Source organism: Salvelinus fontinalis, chromosome 19 (genome assembly GCF_029448725.1).
Source record: "Salvelinus fontinalis isolate EN_2023a chromosome 19, ASM2944872v1, whole genome shotgun sequence".
Taxonomy (NCBI): Eukaryota; Metazoa; Chordata; class Actinopteri; order Salmoniformes; family Salmonidae; genus Salvelinus; species Salvelinus fontinalis.
The window spans coordinates 13,669,245-13,687,501 of NC_074683.1; the positions used below are offsets into that span (position 1 = coordinate 13,669,245).

The window sequence follows — 18,257 nt, forward strand, 5'->3', positions numbered from 1 at the left end:
ATCTCAGCAAACCATTTCTGTGTGGACCTCGCTTTGTGCACGGGGGCATTGTCATGCTGAAACAGGAAAGGGCCTCCCCACAAACTGTTGCCACAAAGTTGGAAGCACAGAATTGTCTAAAGTGTGATTATATGCTGTAACGTTAAAATTTCCCTTCACTGGAACTAAAGGTCCTAGCCCGAACCATGAAAAACAGCCCAGGAACATTATTTCTCCTCCACCAAGCGTTACAGTTGGCACTATGCATTGGGGCAGGTAGCGTTTTCTTGGCATCTGCTAAACCCAGTCCGTCAGACTGTCAGTTGGTGAAGCGTGATTCATCACTCCAGAGAACACGTTTCCACTGCTCAGAGTGCAATGGCGGCAAACTTTACACCACTCCTGCCAACGCTTGGCATTGCGCATGGTGATCTTAAGCTTGTGTGGGGCTGCTCGACCATCGAAACCCATTTCATGATGCTCCAGACAAACAGTTCTTGTGCTGGTGTTGCTTCCAGAGGCAGTTTCGAACTTGGTAGTGAGCGTTCTGTGAGCTTGTGTGGCCTACCACTTCGCAGCTGAGCCGTTGTTGCACCTAGACGTTTCCACTTCACAATAACAGCACCGTTGACCGGGGCAGCTCTAGCACGGCAGAAGTTTCACGAACTGACAATGATCCTATGATAGTGCCACTTTGAAAGTCACTGAGCTCTTCGGCTCTTCAGGAAGACCATTCTACTCCCAACGCTTGTCTATGGAGATGGCATGGCTGTGTGCTCGATTTTGTACAATTGTCAGCAAAGGGTGTGGCTGAAATAGCCAAATCCACTCATTTGAAGCGGTTTCCACATACTTTTGCATACAGTATATAGTGTATTAGAAGTGCTGAAATGAAATCAACTTCCAAAAAATGAACTTGCATTATAGTGTCTGATTGTCTGATCTCGCAAGCAATGTAAAGTATGTACAGATAAGTATGTGTAATCTAAAGCCAAGCGTGTTGATTTTTAATTTGAGGGTTTTCCTACTATTGACACACAACAACAGTAAGTAATGCGGCAGTCTAGATAGTTGAGGTGAGTGCAGTTAGGCCTTGAAAGAAGAAGTTTTTTGCACACCCCTTTATGTTAATGTCTTCATATATGCAAATACACCCAGTGTATTTCTGTAAATGAGCCATATACAATTTTCTTCACTTGAACACAAAATATATAACAAATACCTGATAGCATTAGGGAATGTACACTGAGTATACAAAACACCTTCTCTTTCCATAACAGACTGACTAGGTGAATCCAGGTAAAAACTATGATCCGTTATTGATGTCACCTATTACATCCACTTAATCAGTGTAGATGGAGAGGAGACAGATTAAAGAAGGATTTTTAAACCTTGAGACATGGATTGCGTATGTGTACCATTCAGATGGTGGATGGGGAAGACAAAAGATGTAAGTGCCTTTTGAACGGAGTATCGTAGTAGGTGCCAGGCGCACTGGTTTGAGTGTGTCAAGAATTGCAACGCTGCTGGGTTTTTCATGCTCAACAGTGTCCCGTGTGTATTAAGAATGGTCCACCACCAAAGAACATCCAGCCAACTTGACACAACTGTGGGAAGCATTGGAGTTGACATGGGCCAGCATCCCTGTGGAGCGCTTTCGACACCTGGTCGAGTCCATGCCCCAACGAATTGAGGCTGTTCTGAGGAAAAAGAGGGTGCAACTCAATATAAGGAAGTTTTGCATAGTGTTTTGTACAGTCAGTGTATATATAAGTGCGTTCTAAGAAAAAACGAACTCCATTATTTATCCGTGCCAGTAAACAATTGCATGAGCTATAATTCAGTCAATAACTGAAAAAAATAATCCATTGTCCAACTGTTGCATTTATTAGAATTGTTTTTAAAACCTTTTCACAATTTTGATGACCGTTGCTACTTTACCAACTGAGCCTCTATTGTATATACCTCCTTTCATTTCATTGTACAGGGGCCTTTACCTCATTCCAGTCATCACTACGAAACAAAGAAATTGAAATTGCACTAGCAAACTCAATCATATTTCCAAATTAGAAAAGAATTACAGATCATTAATAATGACGGCATTGTAGAGTGGAATCCTAACTTGATATCCATGCATGTAATTTCCATTTTAATTAAGTGTTATGAAAACAGAATAATGTTTAGAATGGTTAATCGTATAGCATGATTGAACTCATTGTAACATAAATTAATTGATGAATATGATTTATATACAGTATGACAATGATTACTTCTGATCACTCTTCACCAGTTGATAACCTATAGGACGCACAAAGTCTGGGGTAGGCCTACAACTAGATGAGCATGACCTGTATGACAGCACAATGGTAGAACAGGTACATCCAGGAAGCAATTAAAATGGGGAGGCAATAAGATAATTCTTTAGATTCCTGTCTGTGACTTTTGCCTCTGGATATTTGTCTGTGATCACACACAGGTTTGCAAAAATTCCTGTTACTTTCCCCCCCAAAAACAGGTTTTCGATAACCCGGTTGGAAGGTTCCTAGAATCAGGAGGGAAAGAGCAGAGAATCCAAAATGGAAATCCTGGAAATTTGGGGAAAGTTACACATTTTGCAATCCTAATCTAGCCTTTGTGTTGTCATCTGGCAACCCTTTCATTAGTCGTCAGACACTCAAGTCAGATACTGACACTCCACTCCACCTGACCTCAGTCCTTCAGTCCACGAAGGTCCATGCTATATTGAAGTATACATAAAGATCCTATCAAATGTCAATTGCTTTAGTTACTTAGCAGTACCACTTGCTTGACCCCCATGTCTCTTACATAGTAGAAGTTACGAATATATTTTGGTTGAAGAGTATGGGAAGAATTGAAAAGATATATTGCTTTCAAATAATGTAAATAAAGGTTCAGGGTGGACAGTAGGGCCAGGACTTATAGGGCAGTACACTATAGAGCCATAAATGTGCCTGTTAAAGGCTATTTTCGCATCGTTTGCAGAAATCACATTCATTGTAAACGTTAGGGCTGGACTCAATCCGTAACGAGAAGAGCCGCAGTAAAATGTTAAGGTCATTTCCGATTGAGCCGACACGTAGCGTTTACCGTAAATGCAGTCTCAGCGAATGTGGGCACATTGCCTTTCATTTTCAATCGAACTATAACGTGACTCTTCCTCGATACTTCAGTGATACGGATTGAATCCAGCCCTAAATCCCGGCCTAAACGTATGAATCCTATACAAAACACACAACTTTTGGTCAACATGTATATCCCTGAATGAATTGTGTACAATTCTAATCTTATTATGGTGCAGATTTACTAATTGTTGATCATGTATATCAGTGGTTCCCAAACTTTTTATAGTCCCGTACCCCTTCAAACGTTCAACCCGCGTACCCCCTCTAGCACTAGGGTCAGCGCACTCTCAAATGTTTTTCTCTCCATCATTGTAAGTCTGCCACACACACTATACAATAACAGCGCGATTTGCCAAGGCAGGATACTCTGAGCGCATTCCAATCCAGAAATCTGTCAGTGGCTTCTGATTAAACTTCTTGTCAATATGGGGGCGCTGTTTCACCATTGGGAAAAATAGTGCCCAAATTAAACTGCCTCGTACTCAATTCTTGCTCGTACAATATGCATATTATTATTACTATTGGATAGAAAACACTCTCTAGTTTCTAAAACTGTTTGAATTATTTCTCTGAGTGAAACAGAACTCTTTCTGCAGCACATTTCCTGTCAGGGAGTGAGATTTCAGAAATCGAGGTCCCTGTTCTAAGGTCAGTTTATAAGTCCCCATGTAAGCTATGAGGGCACATGCACTGCATACGCCTTCCTCTAGATGTCAGTAAGCAGTGAGAATTTGAATGGAGTCGATTACGCAATCTGGGACCTTATATTAGACCGTGGAACAGGAAGTACCGTCCTTTTCAACGGTGCGCCCGGACCAAGAAGACATCACAATGACGTCCTGCAAACGCTTTCGTTTGAGTAGTTCTATATCTCCGGTCATGATTTTATTCGTTATAGGTGTTAAAGACATCATAAGGCAGTTAATTTAAACCGACTTATAGCAGTTTATAGCAGTTTATTGCGATTTTCCTGGATTTCTTTGTGACGCGCTTCCACTAGTTGGGCACCTCTCCAGTGGGGGGCTAACGTTTAGCGGCTAATTCGACTGGACAAGAGGACATCTTTCAGCCAAAAGACGATTGTTTTGAAGAAAGGACACCTTGCCCAAGATTCTGATTGAAGCTCAGCTAATAGTAAGCAGTCTTTATGCTGTTAATTAATTGTTCTGTTGAAAAAAGTAAAATGCATGAGACGCCATTTCTTGCAGTATAGCATTGCGTTATCGCAGCCTGTATTGCGCAGTAACGATAATTTAAAAAATATATTTCAGCAATTGCATTAAGAACTAATTTGTCTTTCAATTGCTGTCCAACCTGTATTTTTTTAGTCAAGTTTATGAATAGTTTTCGATAAGAGTAGGTGGCTTTCCAAGATGGCGCCGGACAGATTGCTTGAGCTCTTGGCTACTTTTCTCATTGTATAAGCACAATTTGTGCCGCTAAATATGCACATTTTCGAACAAACTCTATATGCATTGTGTAATATGATGTTACAGGACTGTCATCTGAAGAATTCTGAGAAGGTTAGTGAAAAAATTTATATATTTTGGTGGTTTATACGTTATAGCTATTTTTGCTTTGAATCAATGCTGTTGTAATGTTCGCTACTGTGCTAAGCTAATATAACGCTATATTGTGTTTTCGCTGTAAAACACTTAGAAAATCTGAAATATTGTCTTGATTCACAAGATCTGTGTCTTTCATCTGCTGCACGCTGTGTATTTTTAAGAAATGTTTTATGATGAGTAATTAGCTAATACACGATGGTCTCTGTAGTTATTCTAGTCATTTTAGTGAGAGTTGTGATGGGGGCTGCAATGGTAAACTATGATTTATACCTGAAATATGCAAATTTTTCTAACAAAACCTATGCTATACAATAAATATGTTATCAGACTGTCATCTGATGAGGTTGTTTCTTGGTTAGTGGCTATTTATATCTTTATTTGGTCGAAGTTGTGATAGCTACTGATGCAGTAAGAAAATGGTGGACCATGGAAGTGGTGTCTTTTGCTAACGTGGTTAGCTAATAGATTTACATATTTTGTCTTCCCTGTAAACCATTTAAAAAATCAGAAATGATGGCTTTATTCACAAGATGTGTATCTTTCATTTGGTGTCTTGGATTTGTGATTTCATGAACATTTTATTATATGATATCCCTGTGGCTTTAGGCTAGGCTATGCTAGTCAGCTTTTGTGATGGGGAGGCTCCCGGATCCGGGTTTGGTAGGCGTTAGAGTCTGATTAAATACAATTTTCACAGAACCGCTTGTTGCAATATCGATGACGCTCTCTTGTTCAGATATCGGTAGGTGAACTGGAGGCAGGGCATGGAAGGGATAACGAATCCAGTTGTTTGTGTCATCCGTTTCGGGAAAGTACCTGCGTAATTGCGCACTCAACTCACTCGGATGCTTCGCTGTATGACATTTGAGTTGCCCGTAAGCTTGAGTTCATTTGCACACAACAAATCATATAATGCTGGAAAGACCTGTGTGTTGTCCTTAAGAGCTCAACCTTGCTAATCATAGCCTCAATTTTGTCCCCCACATTTAATATAGTTGCGGAGAGTCCCTGTAATCCTAGATTCAGATCATTCAGGCGAGAAAAAACATCACCCAGATAGGCCAGTCGTGTGAGAAACTCGTCATCATGCAAGCAGTCAGACAAGTGAAAATTATGGTCAGTAAAGAAAACTTTAAGCTCGTCTCTCAATTAAAAAAACGTGTTAATACTTTGCCCCTTGATAACCAGTGCACTTCTGTATGTTGTAAAAGCAATACATGGTCGCTGCCCATATCATTGCATAGTGCAGAACATACACGAGAGTTCAGTGGCCTTGCTTTAACAAAGTTAACCATTTTCACTGTAGTGTCCAAAACGTCTTTCAAGCTGTCAGGCAGTCCTTTGGCAGCAAGATTCTCTCGGTGGATGCTGTAGTGGTCCCAAGTGGCGTCGGGAGCAACTGCTTGCACGCGCATTACCGCCGCACTGTCTCCCTGTCATGGTTTTTGCGCCATCAGAGATACCAACACATCTTGACCACCAAAGTCCATTTTATGTCACAAAGCCATCCAGTACTTTAAAAAATGATCTCCAGTTGTCCTGGTTTCGAGTGGTTTGCAGAAGAGGATGTCTTCCTTACTTGACCCCCTATAACGTAACGGACGTATACCAGGAGCTGTGCCAGGCCCGCCATGTCTGTTGACTCATCCAGCTGTAACGCATAGAATTCACTGGCTTGTGTACGAAGAAGTAATTGTTTCAAAACATCTCCTGCCATGTTACTGATGTGTTGTGAAACAGTGTTGATTGATGAAGGAATTGTCTGTACAGTTTTTTGGGCCTTTTCCCCCAGCATTTTCCCAGCCATATCTGCGGCGGCAGGAAGAATTAAGTCCACCACAATAGTATGGAGCTTGCCTGTCCTAGCCACTTGGTAGCTCACCATAAAAAACACTCTTATTATTGGTATCTGTTACTTTTATACATGTCTTACTACTCGAAAGTCGTCTTAATTGTCGCTCAAAAAACTCCTGTGGCTTATTTTTCAAATTGGCATGTTTTGTTTCTAAATGACTGCGCAAGAGTGAAGGTTTCATTGAGTTGTGAGATAGTACTTTTGCACATATAACACACTGTGGCTGAGGAAAGGTACTACTCCCAATATAAGTGAAGCCCAAATCAATGTAGTTCTCGTCATATTTGCGCCTCTTCGATGGTCCAACGTCCCTGTCTGTTGTTCTGTGCTTTCCCGGGTAAGGGGGCAGTAGCTCTTCGGCTGCATCAGATTCACAACTGTCAGTGTCCATGCCAGCTGGGCTAAGAACAAATGTAGAATTACTGATGCTAGCATTGGATGTGCTCGTGGAAGCAGAACAACTTGTGTCGTCGACAGGTGCAGGTGATGTACTGCTGCCAGATAGCTACTGTAATGTTTAGGTGTATAGGCTGCTACATTTACAGTATGTAAGAGTTTTTGCATGTGTCTGTCGGGAGTGTTGTGTTGTGTTATCACGCTTGCTATACAAATACCGGAGGAAAGTGGAGAGTGTGCCTTGAGCTTTTTGCGCTGTGCCCCGGCCCACGCGACCTGCGATTTCTGTTAATCTGATTAGTCAAGACATGCAAACTGCCTGCAGCAGCACCCCGATGTGAAGGACACAGAAATTGTGCGCGAGATGACAAATCATGAGGCAAATCGGTCTAAAGAACAGCACTTTGACCCTCTTTTTAACGCTTTGTGTCCAATATATTTTATTCGATTAAATCAAAAGTGGTGTGCCACACCTGATTGAAAAGTGCTGTGGCAAATGCTGCCTTGTCACACGTTTTCTACCAGCCCTGGTTTATGCAATATACCTCTCCATATTTCTCTCCACACACACACACACACACACACACACACACACACACACACACACACACACACACACACACACACACACACACACACACACACACACACACACACACACACACACACACACACACACACAGTCTGTAGCCCTCTAGGACCAGAGATGCTCACTCCTGGCGTAGATCCAACTAAAGGTGCTCGCATACTAGGCTTGGTTGGCTCCTAGCAGAACTCGGTTAGGCAAAACGAACATCTGTGCCTCGCGTACTCCCTTAAAAAACCCTCGCTTGAAAAACAAGAAAAAAGCTTCAGTATTACTGGGTAACGCTTTACATTATGTGGCCCTTATTACTATGTAACTAACACAGTAATAGCTTAACATAGTAGTTACACAGGTTTTACTAAGTAATTACATGTTAATAGGGTTGTTTGTGGAATCAGTTATTACACAATTGGAACAAGGAATGTGTTATTACATATTTCCTTGCTGAAGGTTATTCCTCCACATGTGTAACTACTGATGTTACTGCACATTCTCTTGTTCCACTATGTAACTAATGTTTTGGAATTATACATTTGAAAGTCAAACCAAAATATGCCACTACCATTGAAGCCACATGTAATACCAGGATCGATCAATAGGCTGGGACCTGGAAACAACAATTGTAACAAAGGCACACCCTGTCATTAACTACAGGTTATTTTCAATGGGTTTATTTCTATGTTATGTCCTGGCTCAAAGGCTATACTGAAGGAAGTGTAATGTAAGAACAATGTAGTTACATAGGATATACTTGTAATTATCATGTATCTGCCCAGGAGAAAGCAACGTAATGTAGATGACGGAAGTGCAACATCGGCGGATGTGGTGGATTGAGACGCATCCAATGTTAGATATCTGTCGGCCAACTGCCTCAAGGCCCTTATTGAATTTGTCTTCAGACCCTGACCAACTCAAACAGTCTAGGCACAAAGGTGAGTCCAAGGTCAACAAACCGATTATATATCATTGACTGGATCCTTCGTTAATTTGTCAATCAATACTGAAGACACTGTGGTTGGATGTCATTTGTGCAAAATACCTAACGGTAATATATTTGTTTTTTCTGTGCTTTTTTATTCATAATCATCACTAGAGGACAATCACAATAACCCAACACCCACATCCCCCCCTCCCGTTAGAAACAGCTAAATTAACAAGAACAAGCATTACAAAATCTACCCTTGGAAGAAAAATAAACCAAAACCAAAATCAACTGGAAAATGTACAAGACATACAGGTCAAATCATTCCATTCCCATAGACTAACCTATCCACGAGATCTGACATATCTAAAAAATATATGTATGTACACACTGCTGTAGACATGCAAACCCCTTACTTAGGCCTACACAATGTCACTTTATGGCCTTTGTGACCACTCTCTACTCACTGGAGTTATAACTGCTTTATGACCTGACCTTATAACTGATATCAACTGTCTATGAGACTGCACTATGTCATATTGCGTCTCAAAGGACTGAGCTGACACAGGCTGGTATGAAGCTGCTAATAATGAATGGCATGGAATGCCAGTACGTGGTCTTACGGTCTTATGTAGCACATCATGAGGCATTGGACATGTCTACATAAGACCATTGTTTAAGTGTGCCCAAAGGACTGTTCTTTTCAGTGGGGGTTGACGATGAGAGAGCATTCAGCAGGAATTACACCTATTTGTGAACAACGTCACAGTGATGGTGAACTTGCATTGCCTACAGTATGCCTCTGAAGAGCAGTGAAGCATTTCCTTGTGCAACAAGACCAAATAATATTGAGGGGGAGGAATTGAAAAGGGTACTTCATCTGTGTTTGTCTCTTCCCAATGACTACTACAACAAAGACTAACAAAACTAGTGAAGCTGCAAGGGGAAAAGAACCATGCACTTGCAAGTGTGGATGTTGCAACACTAATGGCCGCCATCGGTGATGGAGGCAGTCTGCTATGTGCTTTGCCGAAAGTGATTGAAGTGGCATTTTGGATTAGTGAGAGATCCAGCTTGTAGTCTCGACAACGCCAGTCTCCATTGTCTTTGACAGGTGTCCTTGGAAGTTCTCTGAATGAAAACACATGCACACACAAACGTACATACGCAGACACACGCACAAACACTATCAAACTCTCTTTCGCAAACTAACACAAACGATCTAATGTACACACGCACGCACACACACAGACACACTAGAAGCCTCCGCAATTCTCACTGTCCACCTCTGTCTTAACACTTGGTCCAAAAGACACCAGCCTTTAGTGCAGGCTTCAGCAAATGTTTACAGAGAGGAAGTCCTGCCAAAGTCCTGCCGAAGGTTCCCAACACATCATACTCCTACTCTTCTTCCTCCTCCTCATCATCATCGGGCAGTGGTAGGATCTCTTCCCTGAGACACTCCCTGTAGAAGTTGGTGAGCGACGCGAAGAGGTGCTGCCGACTCCGCTGGGACAGGAAATGACCCTCATCTGGATAGAGCTAGAACACCACGACATAAGCACAACATTTGTTATTCATTTTGTATTATTTCACCTTTATTTAACCAGGTAGGCCAGTTGAGAACAAGTTCTCATTTACAAGTGCGACCTGGCCAAGATAAAGCAAAGCAGTGCGACAAAACACAGAGTTACACACGGGATAAACAAACGCACAGTCAATAACACAATAGAAAAATCAGTATACAGTGTGTGCAAATGAAGTAAGGAGGTAAGGCAATATGAGTACAACATGAACACAACATGTGCAAAGCAGCATTGGTGAAAAGCTTTTACTCCTATTTCTTTATACCGCCACTGTATGGATGTGTGTAATTACTTTCTTTTCATCACAGTAGCTGGTGGTACTGTATGGTTATGGTACTACATACAGTAACATACTGTACATAGTTTTGTTTTTGCTAGTGTACATTCAAAGCAACCATAGCTTGAGTAGGCTTATGGCTTCATGTATCTAGTGTACCTGCACGCTACACAGTACCTGTATACTACAGTACAGTGTGCAATTACTTTCTCCATACCTGCATTGAGTAGTTTGCTCCAACTTTCACAAGGTTCCTGATGAGCTCAGCAGTATGCTGAAAGTGAACATTGGCTGAAAGAGGCAGAAGAAAATATGTCAGCAGAATTCTGCTTGAATCATCACAGGGAAGAGAGGCAAGAACACATTTTAACATAAAACATGACAGGGTGGAGATGAAATTACCTTAAATAAATTGGTCTAACTTGAAACATTTGAGATTTCTTGTGGCTGATCCATTCTCTGTACCATGGAAATGGCCCAATTCTTGACTATGTTTCATGTATTCTATGTCCCATATATTATTTAAAAAACTCATATTTCATAAATCAGTCATTTTTGTTACAAGTTCTTCAGTTGTGGCAGTTTTTGTAATTATCAGGTTATTGCTGTCTCACGTGCCGTCTGGCAAGAAGCACACTGCAGATTGGTCATACAAAATAAAGAACAACACAACAGCTACAAAACTGACCCCGATCAATGCGGAGGTCTTTTTTCCGTGGTTTCTCTTAGTTAGTCACTCACCATCTGCTGTGCCGTGAACAAGCATCAGAGTCTGTTCCCTCAGTGGCTGGACGTTCTGCAACACGCTGGAGAACTGCAATAGAGCCATCCATAGAAGTGTTAAGAATCATAAACAAAGTGTGCTGGCATATTTATAGAAGAGAAGGTCAAGAGGAATTCCTAGTGAGAGGAGTGTAATGGTACAGACGGTACTTTATTCCTGCGGTATGGATAAAAAACCTTTGGCGGCAAGTACGTTTCTAGTTTGGAGAAGCTAATTGTCACCGTAACAATGCATCTTTATAATAAAGCATTCCATGCATCATGGCATTTCCAGACTTATGTAGGATAGCCTACTATTCCTAATGTGGTAGATTGGATAGTCATAATTTAGGCTAATAATATAACTCAATAACTGGTTGCAAAAGAGACATGGCTGAGCTCGTAGTGGCATAGAATAGGCCTAGGCTATATGAGATACGTTTCTTTTTTCTCTGCACAGGAATGAATTCTGCTATATGACTGGAGACGTGAGCAGAATCTTTTTTAATACAATACAAATTACAGGGTAGCCTACTGACACTGACAAACAGATCAATAAAAACGATGTTGTCTGATCCATATCATCGGCCTACGAAAAGGGGAGACACAAATACAATATGATGTCCGTCTAAACTAGAGGAGGGAATGATTGTCCAAAAACAAACAAAAGTGGCACTGACCCAACAATGATAAGGAGTGAATATGCGCACTCACTGCGGATATGGACAATGCTCTCCTCTGCATGGTGCCAACAATAAGATAGGCTATAATGTTCGCTCAATTAAGTCGAATATTTTGATCGTTAAAAGACAGATTACGGTATTTTCATTGTCTTCTCTTTGCAGCAATAGCCATTTGTTTTTCTTCGATTGTATTCGTAAATATTGCAATACGGCTGGCTGGGCCTCTACTTTTCACTGACAGTCGCAACTCAACAATCATCTATTTTTTAGGCTATTCACCGCACACGCAGCCTGGGCCCTTCAGACTGTAGGCAATGCGATTTTAAACAATCCACACCTTTTCTTTTCAATCCACAGCCTGTGTGGCCAAATCATGCTTTCTGTGGTAGTAGCCTATTTTAAATGATTTTATATATTTCTGTATAGACAGGAGTAGGCTTATTAGGCTATTTAAATTTGGCAATTTCACTTTACTTTGTAGCTAAGCTTCCTATGTATACTGTTATAACAAAAATTCCTAATGGTTGTGACTGCTATGTGAGTTAGATTGAGGGTTATTGTGCACAATCTGGATTTAAGTTAGCTTACTGTGCAAATGCAGTCACTCATAAATAAACAGCTTGATTTATCTGACAGGCGCTGTAATTGAATTAATTGATATCAGGCATAAAATAACAACGATCAATCCATTGTACATTACAATAACACAAGTATACAACGTTAAATTGTATACCATAACAGTATGAACTGTGTCTTTTAACCTTAGATGTCACCTTCATGAACATCGCTTTTCTTTTGTCTGTATACCAAGTTAGTTTATTTATTTTGTCTAGAAGTCATGACAGTGGAACAGCAGTTCTCGGGATTTTACCTGCTGCAGTTCCGTCTCTCTCATCAGTGTAACTGAACCAGCTGTTTGACATAGCGGCAGATCCACACCGCGGGGGTGTCTGGGAAAGCCAGACGTCCCCTTTCAGCAGCTCGTCAAAACATGAACGCAGTGCGATCTAACAAGTTAATGTGCCACAGTTACCGTGGAGATGAGTGACAAAGTCTCAGCGCTCTGGAAGCATCAAAAAAAGAAAAGGGGGGAAAATTCTGATGGTAGCGACACTCAGTAACTGCAGGAGCTTAACCGCAAGCATGTCAGCAACGATATGGCGAGACGGCTTTCAAAGAGCTAAACAAGATTGACGGCAAACAAGTGCAGGGAGGCGGTAAGCAAACGCACCTGATATCTGCTGTCGTCCCGTAATGGCATGCCAAGGTACCTCTCGGAAAACGCTGATGCTGTTTAATAGAAAGTGATACAATCCAAACAGGATGGCAGGTACAGACAGAGCTTCAGTGTTTCAGGTGCATCTAAGTGGTACTTTTGCTAATGCTATACAAAATGGGATCTCTGTCATTCTGCATCCAAACTACACTGAACAAAACTATAAATCAACATGTAAAGTGTTGGTCCCATGTTTCATGAGTTGAAATAAAATATCCCATACATTTTCCATATGCAGAAAAAGCTTACTTCTCTAAAATGTTGTGCACACAGTTGTTTACATTACTGTTAGTGAGCATTTCTCCTTTGCCAAGATAATCCATCCACCTGACAGGTGTGGCACATCAAGACGCTACTTAAACAACATGATAATTACACCTTGTGCTGGGGACAATGTGCAGTTTTGTCACACAACACAACCCCACAGATGTCTCATGTTTTGAGGGAGTGTGCACCAGAGCTGTTGCCAGAGAACTGAATGTGGATTTCTTTACCATAAGCCACCTCCAATGTCGTTTTAGAGAATTTGGCAGTACATCCAACCGGCCTCACAACCGCAGACCACATGTAACCATGCCAGCCCAGGACCTCCACATCCAGCTTCTTCACCTGCGGGATCGTCTGAGACCAGCCACCCAGACAGCTGATGGAACTGTGGGTATGCTAAAACAAAGAATTTCTGCACAAACTGTCAGAAACCTTCTCAGGGAAGCTCATCTGCGTGCTTGTCGTCCTCACCAGGGTCTTGACCTGACTGCAGTTCGGCGTCGTAACTGATTTCAGTGGGAAAATGCTCATCTTCGATGGCCACTGGCATACTGGAGATGTGTGCTCTTCATGGATGAATCCCAGTTTCAACTGTACCGGGCAGGCAGCGTGTATGGTGTTGTGTGGGCAAGCGGTTTGCTGACGTCAACATTGAAGGTGGGACTATGGTATGGACAGGCATAAGCAACGGACAATGAACACAATTGCATTTTATCGATGGCAATTTGAATTTGAAGATCCTGAGGCCCATTGTCGTGCCTTTCATCCGCCGCCAATACCTCATGTTTCAGCATGGTAACGCACAGCCTCATGTCGCAAGGATCTGTACACAATTCCTGGAAGCAAAACATTTTCCAGTTCTTCCATGGCCTGCATACTCACCAGACATGTCATCAATTAAGCATGTTTGGGATGCTCTGCATCAACGTGTACGACAGTGTGTTCCAGTTCCCGCCAATATCCAGCAACTTCACACAGCCATTGAAGATACTGGGATCTCTATGGTTCAATCTTCAGTCATTTGGTCTCTCTGTGTGGCTCATGTGTTGCAATGTATCATGTTAATGTACAATTTGAACAGTATCCAATTCCTTATTGAGGAATGTTTTACAAATAGGACAATCTCCTACATAAATGGTGCCCTGTGTGAGAAGAATCACCTACATAAATGATGCCCCCAAGTGAAGAGGATACCCTACTTAGGTGTCAACACTTCAGTCACCTCTCCTTTCCTTTCCTACCCCTCTATCCATCCTTGTGAAGTGTAATATCTGGAATCCGTCAATGGAACGGACATTGGGACGTCCAAGCTTCTACTCACCATATAGTTTCCAGTCCGTGACGGGGGACATTGCTACTGAACATTTGAACAGGCTGTCGGTTGATTTGAGCATCATTAATGTAATGTAGGCACCATAACCCTGGAAAACAATCAAAACAACAAGAAACAAACAAGTAAACAAAAAAATGCAGTTTCCGTACAATCCACAGAATCGGGACCGCTTTTTCATTTTGAAATCAATCAAAAAACAAGTCAACTTTTAATAAATCCCGGGAAACTGCAAACAAATAATATGAAATTTGGGCCTGACAAGTTGAGTGCGTTTCTTCTAAAGTCATTAACCCTATGAGACCCATGGTCGCAAAAATGCAACACTGCCTACAGGTCATAAAATGTACAGGTCATCAACAAACAAGCATGCTAAACACTACAGAGTGCATCTCCTTTGACCTAAATGTATCTTAGTAGCATTTGTTTTGTGTCAGTATTATTCTTGTGGCATCAGTAGCCCCTGAAACATTAGAAACCTGTCCACTTGTCTATGACCACACTGGTCCCCTACACATGCATATGTTGGTAGCCATCCATGCAAGTACATGACTTGAACATTTGCTTACTGTCTTCTCTAAGATGTAGTGATTATGTATATATATATTTTTTAGAATCAAACATTCTGAGCCAGAGCTAGAAGTCATTTTGTAACTGTGGCAAAAACACATCATTGGGCTTAAAGTGTGTTGCAACACAGACATAATGTCACATTCATATGTTGACAGACAAGTAAGAAAGATTTTTTCTCTTTCAAATAATGCAAATATGGACGAACAAATACATCAGGAGTAACTTTGATGTCCCCTCTACACATCAAAGAACAATAAATGTATTTTTTTGTTTAAAGTGGTCAGAATACTGCCATTGACAAACATTCATATAATGGTAAAGAAGTAGGACAGGTTCTCTCTCGCCAAGTTAACCCAGAAAGGAGAACCAAAAAGTAGATGTTCTCCATACATAGAAACCCCACCAAATAGTTGATCCTTTAAAAAAATAGATGTTTTTGATAGCAAAATACATACATTTTAATCAATTTGTGACCAGATTCAGGATCGCAGGCGTTTGACGCCATTTCCTACTTCACAGTAGGGCTGTTTGAAAATGTCATATGCCTTAATTAAAAATGTGCATGGGGTCTGTAAATATGAATTAAATAAAGAAGTGATGAGCCTAGTTTAGTCAAGGAGAAGTACTGAGCTCTGTAGGGAGAAAGGCAGGATCCGTGGTTGGCTGAGACAATGGAGGGAGATAATAGAGAGACTACTTTCTGGAGGACAATGCCATGCTCACTCACACATTTACATGTGAATTCTGAAAGAGATGGGTGGGGATAAGGTTTAAGAGGGTGTGAATGATGCCGAATGGGCATAAACAAAGAATAGCTCTCTAGAAAGTGTGAAAAGCATTCAGGGTCATTTTTCTCCTACTTCTCGTCAAAGTGGGATAACAAGTTTATCAAATATAAAAGCAGCATAACTTTCCCATAACTAGAGTGTTTGATATACAATTTAAACTCAGAGTCTGTACTTTTATAAAATGTAAAATGTCACATTGTGCTATTCCAGACTGAATTTCAGATGTACTGTATATACCATAAAACAATATATTTCATCACGTTGTAATTTTTATAGAATTTCACAGTTTTCTTAGCACACAGTTTTCTTAGCACACAGTTTTCTTAGCACACAGTTTTCTTACCATTGAAGCCCAATGGAGCATTTCTGCAACGTTTCCATAAAATTGGTCTACAAACTTGAAATATATTTTCTTATTATTTTCAAAATCAGATGCCTATTAGAAGAAGTATGGTAGATTCTTACCCTCCCAAATACTCCTATCCGTGTCCGATCAATGTACGGGAATGTCAACATGTATCTGAAATAAGTTACAAAGCATGATATCACTCATAGATAACAGCAATATGAATTCACTTCCCCAAAATCTTTTAAGATTGTTTGACAAATGCAGCTATATGGAAAACGTGAGCAGATTGTTGAATTAGCATGTATTCTAAGGCTAATGACTTTTATAGATATAGCTAGAGTTAAAACTAAATGAGATGTAATGGGATAAAACTAATACATACTCCACAGCTGTGATTTGATCCTGCACCTCTACGGTTCCCAAACGCCGGTGGACTTCATGTAGAACCCTCTGGCCCAGGAAGCCACTCCCTCTGCCGTCCAGACGAGCCACTATGACATTATCTGAGCTGACCAGAACCGAGTCCCAGTCCAGAACGAAACGGTCGCTCACCGCCTGGCCCCCGGGAGAGCCATCGCTGAAAGAATAAACATAACCGTTGGAATGAAACAGAGTTGACACTATGGGCACTGTAATGACAGTCTGACTCTCACGCGATGGGGTTCATAGCAATCATAATAGATGGGAATACATAGATAAAAACACTTCAAACAAATGAATTCAACAACAGTGAGCGCAGATACTGATGGCGATACGTACACTATCAATAGCAAGCCATAGTGACGCGATTCAGAAAAGTCTGGTGGGTAAGAGATCTTCAAAGGCAGATCTGAGCAGAGAAAGTAGCCATTAGCAACAACCTTAGAATAATAGATTAGAGAAACTGACAGAAAAAAATGTGTCATTAGCCAAAATGATCGGTCGTACCAAAATGTTCCATCTGGATTGTTCTGAAATCTGTCATCTGAATCCTCTTGACCTTTAAGGCGGCCTTTAGTAAAGAGTTGTTCTCAAGGATGTAGAAATCTAATAGGGGAACAAGGTTTCATTAGTTTTAGAAGTGTTTACAATGTGGGCCACTTAATCTAGCGAGATGCAAGTGGAATTATATTAGATTTATATAACGCATAAAGACTTCTCTTTCAGGCCTGAAATGAAATAAAAATCAACTTTAAAGCTTTCAAGAATTTCCGGCACACTTTTTAATGATAATTCTAGTGGGGAGTTGAACAGTGTCCTTGATAACCAACCAGGTGCCAATTGTTTGGCCTTTGAACGGTGCATATGACCAGATGCATTGTATTTTCTAACCCAGAATAAGATGTTTATTGGTCTACCATAAAGACTGGTATCATCAAAACACACAAACACTGATGACAGATGGGAATTATTTTGAACTCAACATTGTACTTCAGCATCCAAATAATGAAGTAATGTAGCCTGAGTGGTGCTGCCTGCATCCGAGTTTGACCACTGTAACATAATCAGTGTCTGCTGTATACGATTGAGTAGGTGTGCTATTGATCTTGCCACAGCTGGCAGCGCAAATAGCAGAATCACTGGCATGCAGAAAGTTTTCCTTTCGCCAAAGATATCTCATATTTACCAACAACTGCTTGTCAATGGTTGTTTTTAAAAGAATCCCCCCCTGCCATTTTCTCCAAATTGAACTACAACATGAATTCCTATCGTATCCTTCATTCCAGCCATCTGAGAGGAAACTGAATGGAAAATAATTCATCCGGTATTTTTCAATAGAAACCCCAAATCAATAGGCGTCTCATTATGAAACTGCCAAGGCCCCGAAGTTCTCAGCTGTGGATTGGAAGGTTTGTCCAAGTAACCCTGGGCAAATTGATTGCATTTTTTCCCACTGCAGCTGTTAACGTTCAAGACAAAACATTGACAGATATCCAG

The 18,257-nt window shown here is 41.0% G+C and overlaps 1 protein-coding gene across 5 annotated transcripts in view; it reads right to left on the reverse strand.

The window, feature by feature from the left end:
- Positions 1-1,843: 1,843 nt before the first annotated feature.
- LOC129816403 (inactive dipeptidyl peptidase 10-like) overlaps positions 1,844-18,257 on the reverse strand; it is a 334,081-nt gene continuing 317,667 nt past the window's right edge. For all 5 annotated transcript variants that reach the window (XM_055870847.1, XM_055870848.1, XM_055870850.1 and 2 more), the window contains exons 18-26: positions 17,268-17,366; positions 17,100-17,169; positions 16,723-16,917; positions 16,457-16,511; positions 14,622-14,721; positions 12,989-13,047; positions 11,054-11,126; positions 10,530-10,603; positions 1,844-9,991 (exon numbers count right to left, since the gene is read on the reverse strand). In XM_055870847.1, coding sequence (XP_055726822.1) covers positions 9,851-9,991; positions 10,530-10,603; positions 11,054-11,126; positions 12,989-13,047; positions 14,622-14,721; positions 16,457-16,511; positions 16,723-16,917; positions 17,100-17,169; positions 17,268-17,366 — 866 coding nt within the window. In that variant the 3' untranslated portion in view covers positions 1,844-9,850. The remainder of the gene's footprint in view (positions 9,992-10,529; positions 10,604-11,053; positions 11,127-12,988; positions 13,048-14,621; positions 14,722-16,456; positions 16,512-16,722; positions 16,918-17,099; positions 17,170-17,267; positions 17,367-18,257) is intronic.